Consider the following 17,778-nt stretch of genomic DNA (forward strand, 5'->3'; position numbering starts at 1 on the left):
TGTTACAAATCAACATGTGCCTTTTCTAATTAATTTATATTTGTTTTGCACTGTTTTAATAAAGTACTCCAGATTGATTTCTGAAATGTTAGCTAAACAGGACACTATCAAGTTCTCAAGTACTTAGTTTTCCCTTTCCCTCTTAAAACACTATTTTCCAAGACACATAATTTGTACATCATGTCTTCAGTGGATACATTGAGTATGCTTGATCTGATCAATCACACCCTCACCTCCACCTTTGATGCCCTTGTCCCCATTAAAGCCATTACTCTCTCACCCTGGTCTTTCCCCCCCAGTATGACCCTCGTCTGCGCTCCATTAAATCCAAGGGATGCAGACTTGAACGTTTATGGTGGACAACTGGTTTAGTCATTCATCGTCAGATCTGGCTGGACCATGTAAAGCACTTTCGGATCCTGCTTTCCTCTGCCAAAACTGCCCACAATTAGATAGCGCCCGGCTTCTCTTTTCCACTACAAATCGTATTCCTAAACCTCTCTCTCCGTCCCCTCCGCTTTCACCTCCAACAACAAGTGCGATTGTCACTAAGATTGAGACCATCCGTTCAGCTGCCTCTACCACTTCCCTCCCTTCCCCTAGCCCACCAAGCCAAACTTCATCTAAGGTTACCCCCTGCCCTAGCCCTGGACTCGCATCTTTTTCCAATTCCTGTCCTATCTCCCCTCATGCCCTCTCTGAGTTCATTTTATCCATGCGACCTCCTGCTCCCTCGACCCTATTCCCACCAAACTGCTGACCACCCAACTTCCCTTCCTAGCTGATATTGTAAACAGTTCTCTCTCCTCAGTTACTGTCCCCCTCCCCTTCAAATCTGCCGTCATCATCCCGCTCCTCAAAAAACCCACCCTTGACCCCTCTGTCTTTGCAAACTACCGCCCCATCTCCAACCTCCCTTTCCTCTCAAGTCCTTGAACATGTTGTCGCCTCCCAAATCCATGCCTATCTTTCCGGTAACTCCATGTTTGAACCCCTCCAATCATATTTTCGCTCCGGCCACAGCACTGAAACGGTCCTTATCAAAGTCACAAATGACATCTTATGTGACTGTGACCATGGTAAACTATCCCTCCTCATCCTTCTCGACCTGTCTGCAGCCTCCTCGTCCTCCTCCAACACCTCTCCTCTGTCGTCCAGCTGGATGGGACTGCCCTCGCCTGGTTCCATTCCTATCACTCGTAGCCAGAGAATCACCTACAATGGTTTCTCTTCCCGCTCCCGCACCATTACCTCCGGAGTCCTCCAAGAACCTATCTTTGGCCCATTCCTATTTCTCATCTCCGTACTGCCCTTCGGCAACATCACCTGAAAACACAACATCAGATTCCACATGTAGGCTGACGATATCCAGCTCTATCTCACCACCACCTCTCTTGACCCTCCACTGCCTCTGATTTGTCATGCTGATCGTCTGACATCCAGTACCGATTGAGCAAAAATTTCCTCCAAATAGATATCTGGAAGATCAAAGCCACTGTCATCGGTCCCCGCCTCAAACTCTGTTCCCTAGCCACTGACTCCATCCCTCTCCCTGGCCACTGACTGTGGCTGAACCGGACCGTTCGCAACCTTGGCGTCCTATTTGACCCAGAGATGAGCTTTCGACCCCATATCCGTTCCATCACCAAAACCGCCCACTCCCACCTCTGTAACATCGCCCGTCTCCACCCTGCCTCAGGTCATCTGCTGCTGAAACCCTCATCCATGTTGTTATTACCTCTAGACTTGACTATTTCAATGCTCTCCTGGCCAGCCTCCCATCTTCCACCCTCCATAAACTTGAACTCATCCAAAGCTCTGCTGCCCATATCTTAACTCGCATCAAATCCAGTTCACCCAACACCCCTGTGTTCGCTGACCTACATTGGCTGCCAGTCCAGCAGTGTCTCAATTTTAAAATTCTCATCCTTGTTTTCAAATCGCTCCATGGCCTCACCCCTCCCTAATTCTGTCACATCCTCCAGCCCTATAACCCTCCTAGATCTCTGCGCTTCACCAATTCTGGCCTCTTGCCCGTCCCCTTTTTTCATCTCACCACCTTTGGTGGCCGTACCTTCCGCTGCCTAGGCCCTAAGCTCGGGAATTCCCTCCCTAGACTCTCTAGACCTCTCTCTCCTCCTTTAAGATGCTCCTTAAAACCTACCTCTTTGACCAAGCTTTTAGTCACCTGTCCTAATTCTTTATGTGGCTCAGTGTCAAATTTTGATTGATAACGCCTTGGGACGTTTTACTATGTTAATGGCGCTATATAAATGCAAGTTGTTGTTGTTTATCGACACAGTTCCTTGTTGGCCCACAAAACCCTATTTTGGCAAGAACTGGCACTAAATTGGCAATCTCACTTAGAGGCACAGGGATGGCTGGCATGTGAAATGCAAATTGTCACATTGGTGCAGTAGGGAGTGCTTCTCTGAGGTATGGCAAAGGCACACAGTTGGGGCAGAGCAGAGATAACTTGGCAAATCACTGTCCAATTCCTAATTTAGGAGTGCTTGATTCTGACAACTATCAAAGGACTAGCGTGATCTAGTCTCACAGTTTACATTGTCTGAACTCTTGAGACTTCTGCAACTTCCTCGGAGGCTCTGACCATCATTTTCCAATCCTCCCTGGCTACAAGCGTGGTGCTGAAGGATTGAAGGACTGCTAATGTTGTACCGTTGTTTAAAAATGAAAAACAGGGATAGACCAAGTAATTATAGGCCAGTCAGTCTAACCTCGGTGGTGGACAAATTATTGGAATCAAATCTGAGGGACAGCATAAATCGTCATTTAGAAAGGCACGGGTTAATCAAGGACAATCAGCATGGATTTGTTAAGGGAAGGTCATGTCCCACTAACTTGATTGAATTTTTTGAGGAGGTAACAAGGAGGGTCGATGAGGATTTGATATAGTCTACGTGGATTTTGGCAAGGCTTTTGACAAGATCCCACATGGCAGACTGGTCAAAAAAGTAAAAGCCCATGGGATCCAAGGGAAAGTGGCAAGTTGGATCCAAAATTGGCTCAGTGGCAGGAAGCAAAGGGTAATGGCCGATGGGTGTTTTTGTGACTGTTTCCAGTGGGGTTCCGCAGGGCTTAGTACTAGGTCCCTTGCTTTTTGTGATATATATTAATGATTTGGACTTGAATGTAGGGGGCATGATCAAGAAGTTTGCAAATGATACAAAATTGACCGTGTTGTTCATAGTGAGGAGGAAAGCTGTAGACTGCAGGAAGGTATCAATGGACTGGACAGACGGGCAGAAAAGTGGCAAATGGAATTCAATCCGGAGAAGTGTGAGGTAATGCATTTGGGGAGGGCAAACAAGGCAAGGGAATACACAATAAATGATAGGATACTGAGAAGTTTAGAGGAACAGAGGGACTTTGGAGTATATGTCCACAGATCCCTGAAAGTAGCAGGACAGGTAAATAAGGTGGTTAAGAAGGCATATGGGATACTTTCCTTTATTAGCTGAGGCATAGAATATAAGAGCAGGGAGGTTATGCTAGAATTGTATAAAACACTAGTTAGGCCACAGCTTGAGTACTGTGTACAGTTCTGGTCACCACATTACAGGAAAGACGTGATTGCACTAGAGAGGGTACAAAGGAAATTTACGAGGGTGTTGCCAGGACTGGAGAATTTTAGCTATGAGCAAAGATTGGATAGGCTGGGGATGTTTTCTTTGGAACAAAGGAGGCTGAGGGGAGATTTAATTGAGGTATATAAAATTATGAGGGGCCTAGATAGAGTGGATAGGGAGGACCTGTTTCCCTTAGCAGAGAGGTCAGTGACCAGGGGGCATAGATTTAAAGTAATTGGTAGAAGGATTAGAGGGGAGTTGAGGAGAATTTTTTTCATGCAGAGGGTGGTGGGGGTCTGGAACTCACTGCCTGAAATGGTGGTAGAGGCAGAAATCCTCAACTCATTTAAAAAAATACTTGGATGTGCACTTCAAGTGCCATAACCTACAGTGCTATGGACCAAGTGCTGGAAAGTGGGATTAAACTGAATAGCTCTTTCTCGGCCGGCTCGGACATGATGGACCAAATGGCCTCCTTCTGTGCCATAACTTTCTATGATTCTATGATCCTTTAAGGAATATTAGGGCAAGAACTGCTCTCTTTGCTATGTGTAGTGAAATCACAAACATGTTGTTTTTGAAAGCATTTACAATTTCACTACATAAAGGGGAATAGTGTTTACTTTATTGTACGATGACATACACAGGTTGCAGAAAATCCCATAGGCCTGGCAAATGAGTCTCTCGGAAGGGGAAATGGTTTATTGAATTTTGGTGATCCCTCTTAAGCTTTTTTTTTCAAGTAATGCACAAGTTGCAATCCCCTCCCATCCCAACAACAAATTTCTCCCTACCTCTGCTAAAGGAACTAGCTCTTGCTGGAATATAATTGCACAGTGACAGTAGCTCTCTGGTACTTTGCCTAAGTGGCTACTCTTCATACGTGAGCCTGGACCGATACGTGTTTGCAGGCTGGAGAGCAACACAACTGAGCCCAAGCCTGTTTTCAACAACAACTTACGTTATTTAGCACCTTTATCATAAAGATCCCAAGGTGCTTCATACAGACAAACCAAGAAGGAAGAGAAAGAAAAGGTTGGTCAAAGAGGTGAATTATAAGGAGGGCCATAAAGGAGCACAGAGGTGGAGTGGCAGAGGGGTTTAGAGAAGAATTCCAGAAAGTTGAACGTAGGCGTCTGAAGGCTGAGCGCCAATGGTGGACAAGACGTCAAGGTCAGAGGACCGGGGGAGGCTGTAGGGATGGAGAAGGTTACTGAGAAACGGAGGGCAAGATCATGGATGGATTTAAAGACAAGGTTGAAAATCTTAAATTTGGGATATTGGGGGATGGGAAGCCAGTGTAGGTCAGTAAGGATAGAGGTCATGGCAGACTGGTACTGAGCAAAGGATAGGATATAGACAGCAAACTTTTGGGCAAGTTGGAATTTATGGAGGTTGGAGGATGGAAGGCCAGCAAGGAGAGCATTGGTATAATCAAGTCTGGAGGTGACAAAAACATGTTTGAGGATTTCAGCAGCAGATGGTGGAGGAGGCGGGCGATGTTTCTCTAGTGGAAGTGGGTGGTCTGTGATGGGGGTCTGAACATCGTTTCTCACCAGAAGTCCACACAGCACTTCCATGCAGGGGTCATTGGATTGTGGTCAGGTGTGGGAGCTCGAGATTATTTTTTTCCCTCTCCTTAGGTGATAGACACCTAAACCATCACTTCTTCACCCTCCCATCTACTTGCTGCACTGGCTGAGACCAATTAACTCAGTACAGACATGGATAGGGCATAGTGAGGGCAGGTTTGGGCTCACCTTTGGTGCCTTCTATGGTTAAATTTCCTGCTGACACTGACTGTCTAGGTACACATATAACAAATTGGCCACTTGAGTGAGGGTACAGAAGGCTGAACATCTGAAACTGCATCCATGCATGAGACTGTGTCTTCAGCCAAGGAGGGAAGAAAAGCAAACAAAATTGAAGATTTTTTTTAAAATTTCTGTGATCAAAAACAAATATTGGCTTTAAAAAAAATTATCGTGGTAGCTGCACGTCATATCAAGCAACACTTTTCACATTATTTTTGGTGCATTGTAAGTGTTGTCCAAGTACGGTGAGCAACTGTGCACTAAAGCTTTCTTGTTTACAATTCGGAAGTCTGGAAGGCAAAAAATAACTGGAAATGGTTTCAATGCAGTGGTTTCTCAAAGCACTTTGAACCCACATTGTCTAACTGAAATGTCAAGTCTAAGTTGTTTCTACCTTATTGAAAAAGTACCAAAAATAACATCAGGAAATGATATGTATTGGAAAATATTCATGGAAGGTAGAATGAAATTGAGACAGGCTCTTTCTGAAAAAAAAATCAAAGCCTTTTCTACTGATTTTCTTTGAACTGCCTGACGGAGCATTTTTTAAACTGTGTGGTGTAAACAGTTTATTTCAGACAATGCCAAAACTAATATTTGAAAAAATTACATGTAGTAAAGCCAAATATTCTTGTAATATTGTAACATTGTTATGGAAAGTGTTAAAGTTCCATCAAATTATGTACTTAATGGTTTTATTATTAGTTGATCTCCTATGGCATTGCACATAAGGAGTCAAAATTAAGGGCAGTATCTCAGTTAAGCAGTGTTAGAAGGCAAGGGATAATTGAATTGGACCAAGAAGGGGGAAAGGAAAAGAAGGCAGATGGGAGGGCAGGGACAGAAAGAGGGGTGGGAGGTGGGGATAGGGAGGAGATGGAAGGAAGGGAAAAGGAAAGGGGGAGGGGAGAGGAAGAAGATGGGGATGAACAGGGAGATGAGGGGGATGGGGGAACTGCAGTGTTGGGGGAGGGGATTGCAGTGATTGATAGGCTGTTTATGGAGGGGAGCAATTGTCAAAAATCTGCTCAGTGGAGAGGAGGGTGTTATCAGGAGGAAACTCATTGGGGGCAGGCACTTCCAGTTGTGGCAAGGCTACTCAGTGAGGGAGGGTGGCAGTTTCAAAAAACTTTGATTTGAACACAAATCCTATGACAACATATATATATTTTTTGTTTTGTGTTCATCAAAGTGAAGGATATTGGTGTGGGTGAACGGAATACTTCTCATTTCAGGTACCCAGTGTCAGTATTAAGCACTGCCATGTGTAGTACAACTAGATGCAGAGCAAAACTCCTTCTACTCTATCCCAACAATGTGCTTCATCCCCAACCTCAGAAGAGTACCTCTTGCTGCATCAATGAGACATTTTTTTCCATTTCCCCCCCAGCCACCCTGTAGCTTCTCTGACCGAGATTGCCATTTATAGCTGAATTAGGCACTGTTCTGTGCTGTTGGCCCATTAGGCATTGCATTGAGACTGCCCAAACTCATGGGACCCTTATAGTTAGCTGACAGGAGACTTTCATCTCATCAGTCTGGGCTGGATATGAACCCAGGGCACAGAGGTAAAAGATCAGTGTCCACCGTTACCCAATTCCTAAAGCATATTTTCTAATTTCAGAATTTTTATTTTGTGTGTGTCTGCTTTGCTTAGTGAGGAAGGAGGAAGTCTCCGAAAGCTTGTGAATTTAAAATAAAATTGCTGGACTATAACTTGGTGTTGTAAAATTGTTTACAATTGTCAACCCCAGTCCATCACCGGCATCTCCACATCACAGCTTTGCTTAGAGTTGAGAAGGATTTTGAGCTCATCAAGGTAACCATCCATGCTGGGCATTGAGCACTTTTATTCTTACTTTTTGCAGCCAGTGCAGCATGTAAGCATCATTCTCAAGTACTGCACAGGTCAGATGCAGAGTAAAACCCATTTGTTCTGTCCAACAATGTATCTTAGCCCCAGTCCTAGAAAATTACCACCTAATGCACAGAGTGATATTTGTGTTTCCCACATCAGGCATCCTTATGGTCTGTAAGACTGACAATTTAGCGCCAATTGTGAGCTGATTTGGTTTATAGACTAAATCAAAAGCAAAATACTGCAGATGCTAGAAATTTGAAATAAAACCAGAAAATGCTGGAAATACTCAGCAAGTCAGGCAGCGTCTGTGATGAAAGAAGCAGCGTTAACGTTTTAGGTCAATGAACTTTCATCAGAACTGGAAGAAGTTAATGATTTAACAGTTTTTAAACATTGGGGAGACCAAACGCAGATTGGGTCATCGCTTTGCTGAACACCTCCACTCAGTCTGCAAGGGTGACCCTGACCTTCTGGTCACTTGTCATTTTAATTATCCGTTCCACTCCCACTCTGACCTCTGCCTCCTATGCTGTTCCAATGAAGCTCAACGGAAGCTCGAGGAACAGCACCTCATCTTTCGATTAGGCACTTTACAACCTTACGGACTCAACACTGATTTCAGTAACTTCAGATCATAACCACTGCTCCCATTGATTCGGACAGTAGATGCTGGTAATGATTCTGTTGTTGCCATTTACAGCTTTCTTTACTTGTCCCATTACCACCCTCCTTGCTTTGCACCATCATCCCTTTGTCATTTAATCACTTGTACCCTCCACCCTAACACAGACCTTCCCTTTTGTTCTTTCCTCCCCTCCCCTCCCCTCCCCTTCTCCCTCCCCCTCCCCTCCCCTTCTCCCCCCCCCCTCCCCTCCCCTTCTCCCCCCCCCCCCACCCCTTTCCCTGGTTCTGTACTTGCTTAAAAAATGTTAAATCTTCCAGTTCTGACGAAAGGCCATCGATCTGAAATGTTAACTCTGTTTCTTTCTCCACGGATGCTGCCTGACTTGCTGAGTATTTCTGTTTTTATTTTTGGGTTTATAGACTGTTACTCATTAAGAACAGGTCCAAACTTGTTTCCTTTAAGACTTACATCTGGCTTGGAGAAGACACTTTGAGCCCACAAGTTTCACCTGGTTTCAAACCCAGATGAAGAGGTAGAGGGGGGTGAAATTCGCCTTCTGCAGCAAGCGCAGGAAGTCAATGGAAAAGAAGATTGGGCCAGATGTAAAAAGAGCTGCCGATTCTCTGTTGCCCATTTTACGCTATGCCTAAGTTGAATTTCACCCCCTGTGGGCATGATTTTAAATGGGAAAAACAGGTGGGTTGGGCGGGGGGGGGGGGGGGTGAGGTGCAAAAATTGCAAAAATCTAAAACCCACCTCCAAACCGCCCATTTCCGGTTTTCACGGAGGCGGGTCGAGGGGCGGGCAACCAGCTCGCTCTTAGGAGGCGGATTGGGCATTAAAATCTTTCAAAGGAAGATGCAGGCCTCCATTTTCAAAGCTTTTTTGTTTTTAACCCCTGGGCGCCAGGATTCCCGGGCCTTCTCCTTAGGAACATAGGAACAGGAGTAGGCCATTCAGCCCCTTGTGCCTGCTCCGCCATTTGATAAGATCATGGCTGATCTGTGATCTAACTCCATATACCTGTCTTTGGCCCTTATCCCTTAATACCTTTGGTTGCCAGAAGCTATCTATCTCAGATTTAAATTTAGCAATTGAGCTGGTATCAATTGCCATTTGCGGAAGAGAGTTCCAAACTTCTACCACCCTTTGTGTGTAGAAATGTTTTCTAATCTCACTCCTGAAAGGTCTGGCTCTAATTTTTAGACCGTGACCCTTAATATCTTATAAACTTCGATCAGATCACCTCCTTCGTGCCATGTGAGGCAAAAAGGCCCGAAACTGCAGGTAAGTGCCTTTACAGCACTGCTGTGAGACCGAACGAGCAGGAGTGCTTCCCCCAGGACCAATAAGCCTACCTGCAGCGACCGTCCCCACGATCTCCAACCCCCATCTACGATCTTTGCCCCCCATGACCTCCGACCCCGTGATGAACCCCAACCTTGACCCTCCCGATGACCGATTCTCCCCACAATGACTGACTCCCCCCCCCTCTCCGATGACTGACAGCCTCCCGATTACTGACCCCCTACCCCCGTTGACTCCCGAACTCTCCCCCCCCCCCCCCCCCCCCCCAACCCACCCCCGCCATCTAACACTTACCTGAACAGGTCCTCTTCTTGCCTCTTCTCCAGTCCGACTGAGAGCTAGCCTGTCAATCAGGCTGGCCTGTTGGGCAGGAAACCAGCAAAAAAAAAAGCAACATCCTTACATCAAAATCGTATGGAATTCCGGGAAACCCGTACTTCTGGGTTTCCCGTCAGGAATTCCACCCCCCTGCCCCCTGCCCGCTTCCCAGCTCCAGGCTAAAATCATGCCCTGTGTGTTTAATATCCCCATCACCAAATCCTTCTGTGGAAAATGGTTTTAGGGAATGCCTTCATTGTGTCTGCAGAGCACAGTTATGACACCGGCTTGCTTTTGAAAACTGAGCAAGAAACCATTTGGAATGTTTGTCCAGATCTGGATACTTAAGAGTAATCTTTTTTTTAAAAAAAGCAAGTAAAACTGGCATCTGTGTAGCACCTTACCACATCGTTTAGATACATCTCAAAGTTTCTGACATACAATACATTAATTTGAAGTGCAGTCACTGTTATATAGACAAATATACACCATCCGGAAATGTGCTCTGTGCTGCTGAGAAGTTTAAAATTTGATGTTGCTATTTTTAAAAATAACAAGCTAAGATTATGAATCGAAAACAATCTCTTTTTCAGATATTTAGACCCCAGATTGTCACTGAGGAATTTCTTATCAACTGTGGAGCATTGCTTGTAAGTAAAGAGTTACTAATTGCTGCAGCTGACTTTTCAAGGAAAGAATGAACTTGGATTTATATTTAGTGCCTTATAACATCCTAAGGATATCACAAACCACCTCATAACCAATGAATTGCTTTTAAAGTGCAGTAAAATGCAGCAACCAACTTGTGCACACCAAGGTCCCAAAAACAGCAAATTAGATAAATGATTAGTTAATCCGTTCTTCATATTCGAAAGAACTGCAGTACACTTTAAAAGAAATAGGGTAAAATTATCTCCTAATTTATAATGAACGGGTGAAAAGTTCACCATCGTTTTTTATTACACTATTTTACGAATTAATACACTCCAGCCATAATGTGCTGTGTAATTGCTGTTCACATTAACTGCTGCTGCCATGTAAGTTTACAGAGCATGCACTGAATTCCTGACAGATCGCCACAGTTTATTTGCTAAATTTCCATGACGCCGTGTTGGATTTTGTGAATAAACCTGAATCCCAAAGGCTCATTTCTATCCATGGAACTTTTAAATGCTTGGAATGTTTGTTACTTTTGCAGTTACTGTTTTGCAAATCTTTAGTTCTGCATAAAAATGAAAATGTGATTGTAAACTGCCCGAACAGTTTTAGTTCAGAATCATTTCAGTGCTACCTCAACTTTCTTTAGTGTAAACTGTTTATTAGATGCCTCCAAGGAGACATTACCCGTGATTTAAATGGACTCTGCCATATTTCCTTTTTTGTTATGTCATAGACTGGAAAATTCACTACCAACTTGCTACTGAAATTTCCACAGTCTGATGCATCTGTTGTCATCCAGAAACAATAAAAAAGGCTGTTGATCAACACTAAACTCTATTGAGCTGCTCACTGTGTGCGTAAGTGGCTAATATTAGCTGAGGAAATCCCTGGTGAATTCCTAAAAGATGAGCTTTTAGGAAAAAAAATTGTTTACTAACTACATAGGGGACAATTTTACTTTTGAAAACACTCCCCTGCCAGGTGGATTTAACAAGGGTTGAGTGATATCAAATTTTACTGCTTATACAGCTGCTTTTTACTTTGACTGGCACATGCATTTGAATTTTATCCAAAAGAGAGGGATCTTACTTCTAACTGCCCTCTCAGATTTAAAGTTCCTTTCTTTGTCCTTTTGTTGGATTTTTCCCTATGTTTAATTTTTCATTTCATTTTCTCATCTCACCTTTTTAGCTTGACCTATCTCCGTGGTATCTGTGACAAAAATAGAATTCTTGTCCATGGATTCTCTTGTTTTTGCTTAGTGATAAATAGCAGTTTTAAACACCATACTCAAAATAGAGATTACACCTTAGTTAGATTTTCCTCCAGGGTGAAATTTTTTTAAGAAGAGGAGGGTGAGGACGGGACTTCTGGCTGCTTGCCCAACCCCACTCGAACCCTGACCCATTCTCTTGGGTTGCGGATCATTACACATGCTGGACGGGCTCACGAGGAGATCCGCAGCACAAAGAGGGAGCTCGTCACTACGAAGAAACAAAAGTTGGCTGTGCACCCACAGGACACCTGGTGCAGCGCCAGAAGATGAAGGAGGCATCATAAGGGGCTAAGAGCCCCGAAGATTTTTTTTTCCAACTTATAGACAGGCTCTGCATGAGCTAAGAGGCCTCTAACAAAAGGTAAGGGGGCCTTAAGAGAGATAGAGGAGCCGACTACTAGGTGTGCAGTAGGCACAGACCCAGCATTGGCTTGCACATAATGTGGGAGGGGGCATTCCTGGCTCTCCCACTTTACCTTTCTCTTTGTCTACCTGTGGGACACTGAAGTGGAGGTGGCACCCCAGAAAGCTGGTGGTGGGATTTGCACCAGGTCCTTCCACAAACCAAAGGACCTACAGGGGTCCTGAGAGTACCCCACAGATTAGTGAACCCACCCAGCCCCCAACACGATCACCGCGCCTCGATACCAGCAGCCAGGAACAGAGCTGGAGGCCTTTAGCTGCACTCCTTTTTCCATCCCCCATTCTCAGTGCCAGACCCTGCATCCAGGCCATGCTTATGGAAGGAAGTTTGGAGCCTGACCTTCAGCAGCCCTCCTGTTGCTGTTAAAATCATCACAGCATTGATTTTCTTTTTACACAACCAGATTATTTCAATGCATCAATGGTGACGTTTGCCACATTAGTCAGACTTTGATTCACCGATGCATCAAGCAGGTCACAGAAGTCTTGTTTGCAAAGGGGAACACTTTATTATCTCTTTCCCTATGGAAAGTAAGGAACAACAAGACACTTTTACCAGATGACAGGCTTCTCTAAAATGTAGGGCCTAACTGATAGTACACCTACAGCCATCAAGGCTCCTAAAAATAGCCCCATTGCTTCTATGAATAGGAAAGGCTTTGATTCTATCAACATACAGAATAATGCAAGTGATTGCTTGATACCCGAGCAACAGCCATGATGCCTTCATTTTGCGCTGGTCCGCTGTGCCTAGAACAGACATAATGGATAGGGGACCAGGGCCACCCCCTGGATCCCTGGCTAGTAACAGGAAGGAGGAATGCTCAAACCGGGGCCAACAAAATACAACCATGTTCATGTCTCCACATGAATTCCGGTGGCACACACAGTTAGCATATTAAAACAGAATTTGCTGCCTGGACAGATCAAGTGGGGAACAGCTCTACAGCCATGCCACGAAGTCCAAAATTATTAGCCTCTTCTACGTCCCGCATAATTTTGCTATTCAGAGACGGAAAACCCTTTAGCTAGAGGAAGCAGGTGGAGGATAATATAGTTGCCCCATTCACAATATGTTGCGCCTGATCCGTATTGCCTTTACTGTTATCCTAACCTGTCTCTCACCACCCACAACATTCATATTTCCATTCTGACAATAAATCTACTCAGTACACTCCAAAGAAGATTCAAACAGTTTATTTACCAGCTCAAATGCTGTGTTTTTGTTTTAACATGGTGGCTACCCTTGGTAAGAGTGAGAGGTGTATCATCTGCTTCCTAGTCTTGTGCTCCTTCTAAGTGGCACCTTGGTGAGAGGAACCAGTGTGGTGAAAGGCTACTGCTCCTCAGTGAGGACCTTGTGACTTGACTGCAGTGAATCTCACTTTCTGCTGGTAGCCTTGCAACTACTGCCAGCCCCTTTGGCTCTGCGCTGGCTGGCTGGCTGCTTTTGTCCTCTACCTACCTTTTCTGTAGTCTTCAAAGGGAGGCCACTAAGTTGGGCAGATGGGGCATCACTCTGAGGAAAATTCCTCATTCTTACATCTTGTAATGCAACAACTGCTTGGTGCCTCTTGAGGATGACCAGGGATCTATGTGGGAACAGATCTTTTGATCTTTCCTAAGGAGTGGGTAGCTTGCCATCAAGCTTGCCTCTTGAGGCCAGAAGTGAAAGCTTCCTGCAAATTGGAGCCCAAGGTCTAATAACAGTATACACCATGTTGGCCAGCAAAATTGTACCTGCGCTTGGGCCCTTTGAACTTGGGGGGGCTCTCCTGCAGATAGTGCTAGAGTCACCATTCGCTCCATGGGTTTTCAAAACCATCTTGCATGCCTGCACAGATGTCAGTGCAGGACTATTGTATATTCAATGTCATTCAATGCATAAAACACTGAAGATTCTTAAAGGATTGCTGAAGTGCTTCTCAGCTTAATTAGTGCAGCTCTGTATGCAGCCTCTGTAACGTATGAATCCATGGGTCGCGCAGCAGATGTACGACTGGTCCTAGCCTGCCCTTCCACTTGTCACTTGTTTGCTGACACCTCCTCCCCGGTGCTCGGTCCCTCACCAGATACTGCCTCCTCACCCTCTATCAGAGTCCCTGGAGGTATTTGTATATGAGCTGGGTGCTAGCAGGGTCTGAAGCTCTTGACAGATGCTTGAGTACAAAGCCACCTTCTTACTTCTCTCCATTAGAAGGGACATAGTTAGCATGGGATAATGTGGGGCACAGTTCTGTACACAATAGCAGGGCAAGTAGTGCCATGCTGCTGGGCAGAGGTTACAGAATATTACTGCAAAAATGAGCTTGAAGAGCAAGCAAAAAGAAGTTAGAGGATATTTAATGTTGGGATGGCATGAAGCCACCAAGTTCTGCCTCACCCACAGCTTTATGGCAGCTGAGGTGGTGCAAGTTGGTTGAGTTGCCACCAGTGGAGAATCTCTCTTAATGGTTTTGTACATAATTCTGTAAAAACAGATGCTTTCAGCATTTGCATATGTCATGAGATGCACCCGCTGACCAGCCCACATTCCACCTTGTATGAAGAAATGACTACACGTGCATCAACATCCTGGGGGTCACCATTGACCAGAAACTTAATTGGACCAGCCATATAAATACTGTGGCTACAAGAGCAGGTCAGAGGCTGGGTATTCTGCGGCGAGTGACTCACCTCCTGACTCCCCAAAGCCTTTCCACCATCTACAAGGCACAAGTCAGGAGTGTGATGGAATACTCTCCACTTGCTTGGATGAGTGCAGCTCCAACAACACTCAAGAAGCTCGACACCATCCAGAACAAAGGAGCCCGCTTGATTGGCACCCCATCCACCACCCTAAACATTCACTCTCTTCACCACCGGCGCACAGTGGCTGCAGTGTACCATCCACAGGATGCACTGCAGCAACTCGCCAAGGCTTCTTCGACAGCACCTCCCAAACCCGCGACCTCTACCACCTAGAAGGACAAGAGCAGCAGGCACATGGGAACAACACCACCTGCACGTTCCCCTCCAAGTTGCACACCATCCCGACTTGGAAATATATCGCCGTTCCTTCATCGTCGCTGGGTCAAGATCCTGGAACTCTCTTCCTAACAGCACTGTGGGAGAACCGTCACCACACGGTTCTCCCACAGCGGTTCAAGAAGGCGGCTCACCACCACCTTCTCAAGGGCAATTAGGGATGGGCAATAAATGCCGGCCTCGCCAGCGACGCCCACATCCCATGAACGAATAAAAAAAAAGGTGCCTTAAGGTCTTGGTGACAAAACGTGCAACAGTTGTGTGAGGCAAAGGAAGTGTTTGCTCTTCGCAGCCACCAAATTACAGCTAGCTAGGCCACCAACTGCCATGTTTGCTGCATATTAGCTAAGTTATAGATTTGGTGGTTTGGACATTGCAAGTTGTGAGGAATGTGGGCACTGCTTTGTATGCTACATTTCTGATGTAGCATCATGTTGTGTTGTTAGTGCTTGGTGTATCCGTAGTATAGGCATTCCTTTCCTTTCCTTTCAGGATGTACCTTTTAGTCATCCATGCCTTGGAGCTTTTCCTTAGTCCAGAGAACATCTTGCTCATTTGTTCCCATGACCCATCGACATGGGAGACTGCACTGACTCTTTGGCCACCTACAGCCACCTACACCTGCCTACCTGTTGCCTTAGTGCTCCTGCCAACATTGAAGAATCCAGCAAGGTCAACTCCCCACTGTACCAGTGCAGAAATGCATGCAGACACTGCAACTGTGAACCTATTTTGCCCATGATCAGGGTATTGGCCCCTTTGTGACAACCTGGAAATTTTGCCCCAATTCTTCTAGCAAAAGCCTTAAAGAGAAAAATAACAAAACAAGGTATTTGTGGTGTTTTCTTTCTTAAGTTTTCTTTATTTTCCTAAACTTTTCACATTCTGTTAATTCTACTGATTTTATATTTTATCCCCTTAAGCATTTGTATATGCATGCCAGATAAAAATCTAGGTCCCTTTTTTTTAAAGAAGAGTTTCTGATAACAGCGCTAATTATAGATACTGACGTGGTAATCGTACCTACCTTTGCAGCACTGCTATATTCCAGTTTGTGCTAAGTACATTTGTTTCTCTTTAAAGTTTGCTGATTTTGCCAGCTAATGCTGACACTAGAGCTCCAGCACTTGTCACTGTTAACATGGAATGCCATTAGACTTCAAGGAGGAAGCCATCCTCTGCATCAAGAATCTTGTCTCCTGAAGGCAGTGACAGGACAGGAATATTTAAGGTCAAAAGTTTGAGAAATAAATAATTTTTAGTTTTGATAAACCTTATCCTATACAAATTATAAATGCTACTGTGTTTACTGCAAAAATAATGAGGACTGGACATTTCAAAATATTTTTACCTAACCTTTGTGTGTTGGTTTGTTTTTAGATTTACATTAAATCTGTAGATTCTGGAGAAACAAATATAGAAAGTGCAGTGGGTAAGTACATCATTTTAATTTTTAAGAAAAATGTAAATCCTATTTTTCCTCATTTGTTCAATTTCGTCATACAAATAAGATGTTGATGTCATTCCATGGCGGTGGGGGGAGAAACCTGGGAACATTCATAAATTAAGATAATTGTGTCTTGTATTAATTCTAGTAATTTTACCCTTCCCAACTATCTGGAACACATTGTGCTAGGTTACAACCTTAGCTCTTTGGCACATCAGTGGAAGAAGGTATCTTCATTGTTTATCGGTTCCCTATTTATTGACCAAACAATTCCAAGCTTTATCCTACAGTTGTATCGCTCACAAATTATTGTTGTTTCTTGAATTTACTTATAGTTTAGTCTGCTACGTTCTTGCACCTTTTTTCTTACGGATATCAACTTGACCCACTGCAGTCATATCCTGATAGTCCTGATATTGGTCAATCCCGCCTCGGCCATCAGGCGATGCTTTCTCTTGGTTTTAAAACTTGTTTTGAGTGCTACAGATCCTTCCCAGTGACTAACGATGATGACACCTGTCTTTACTAACTTCCATCATCACACAGGGTTTGAGGTTTGAGGCCTGCTCCAAGCTCAGCACAAGGACTCAGTGCAGTGGCAGTGACTTTTATGCTGGACAGCAACCTTGACTGTTGCCACAAAGATGCCCTGTTTGAGCACCATTCTACATCGTCATGCATGCCATGGCAAAGGATATCGTGGGCCACCTGATCTCAACCCCCTCTAACATTTGCCACAAATTGGACCAACCTGTAGGTTTGGGCTCCAGTTTCATGCTCATTCTTGTTGAGTGATAAAGCATTCATTCCTCATACCAGAGGGTTGCTGATGCTCATAGTATGGCACCCCAAATAAATCTGCTCCTTCAGAAGAGGAGAGACAATTTTGTCAAGTAGGGAGTATATCTTAAAGCCATTCCTAGAAGGTCCTTAAAGGGAGCAAGCACGGAGCAGACCCTCATCAGACAAAAGAAAAACACACGTACGCTTTTGCAATGTGGGAGGATTAAGGCTGGGATCAAAAGCCCCAGACAGGGCATTCAGCATCAAACCAGAAAGAAGGACCTGCTTCTCTGCCTATTCCTCCATTACTCAATGACTCGTTACCATGTGCCCCATTTCTGGAGAACAGTTCAGTGGGGTCTAATCCAGTGATTTTATTTGAGTGTTGCGGATTTCATCAAATCCTGGCTGGGGGAATCTGGAGGGTTGTGCCCTGTCTTTTGTGGGCTCTTGCTTCAAAATTCAGAGGACTGATTTGGTTTAGATATCTGAAGACATGTACACAAAGGGCCTTCTGAGCAGTGAAATGCAGAAACTGTTATTCATTGGGACTGCAGAACAGTCTTTGTAGGCCAGGAAAACTTATCCTTTTTTATTTAGTCCAGAAATGCTGGGGAGGTTTTGACAGATCAGGGTTTGAAACTCC

The 17,778-nt window shown here is 44.7% G+C and overlaps 1 protein-coding gene across 2 annotated transcripts in view; it reads left to right on the forward strand.

The window, feature by feature from the left end:
- ulk4 (unc-51 like kinase 4) overlaps positions 1 to 17,778 on the forward strand; it is a 548,729-nt gene that overhangs the window by 243,048 nt on the left and 287,903 nt on the right. For both annotated transcript variants that reach the window (XM_068001818.1, XM_068001817.1), the window contains exons 25-26: positions 10,110 to 10,166; positions 16,283 to 16,334. In XM_068001818.1, the coding sequence (XP_067857919.1) occupies positions 10,110 to 10,166; positions 16,283 to 16,334 (109 nt within the window). The remainder of the gene's footprint in view (positions 1 to 10,109; positions 10,167 to 16,282; positions 16,335 to 17,778) is intronic.

The sequence above is a fragment of the Heptranchias perlo genome, chromosome 2, assembly GCF_035084215.1.
Source record: "Heptranchias perlo isolate sHepPer1 chromosome 2, sHepPer1.hap1, whole genome shotgun sequence".
Lineage (NCBI taxonomy): Eukaryota > Metazoa > Chordata > Chondrichthyes > Hexanchiformes > Hexanchidae > Heptranchias > Heptranchias perlo.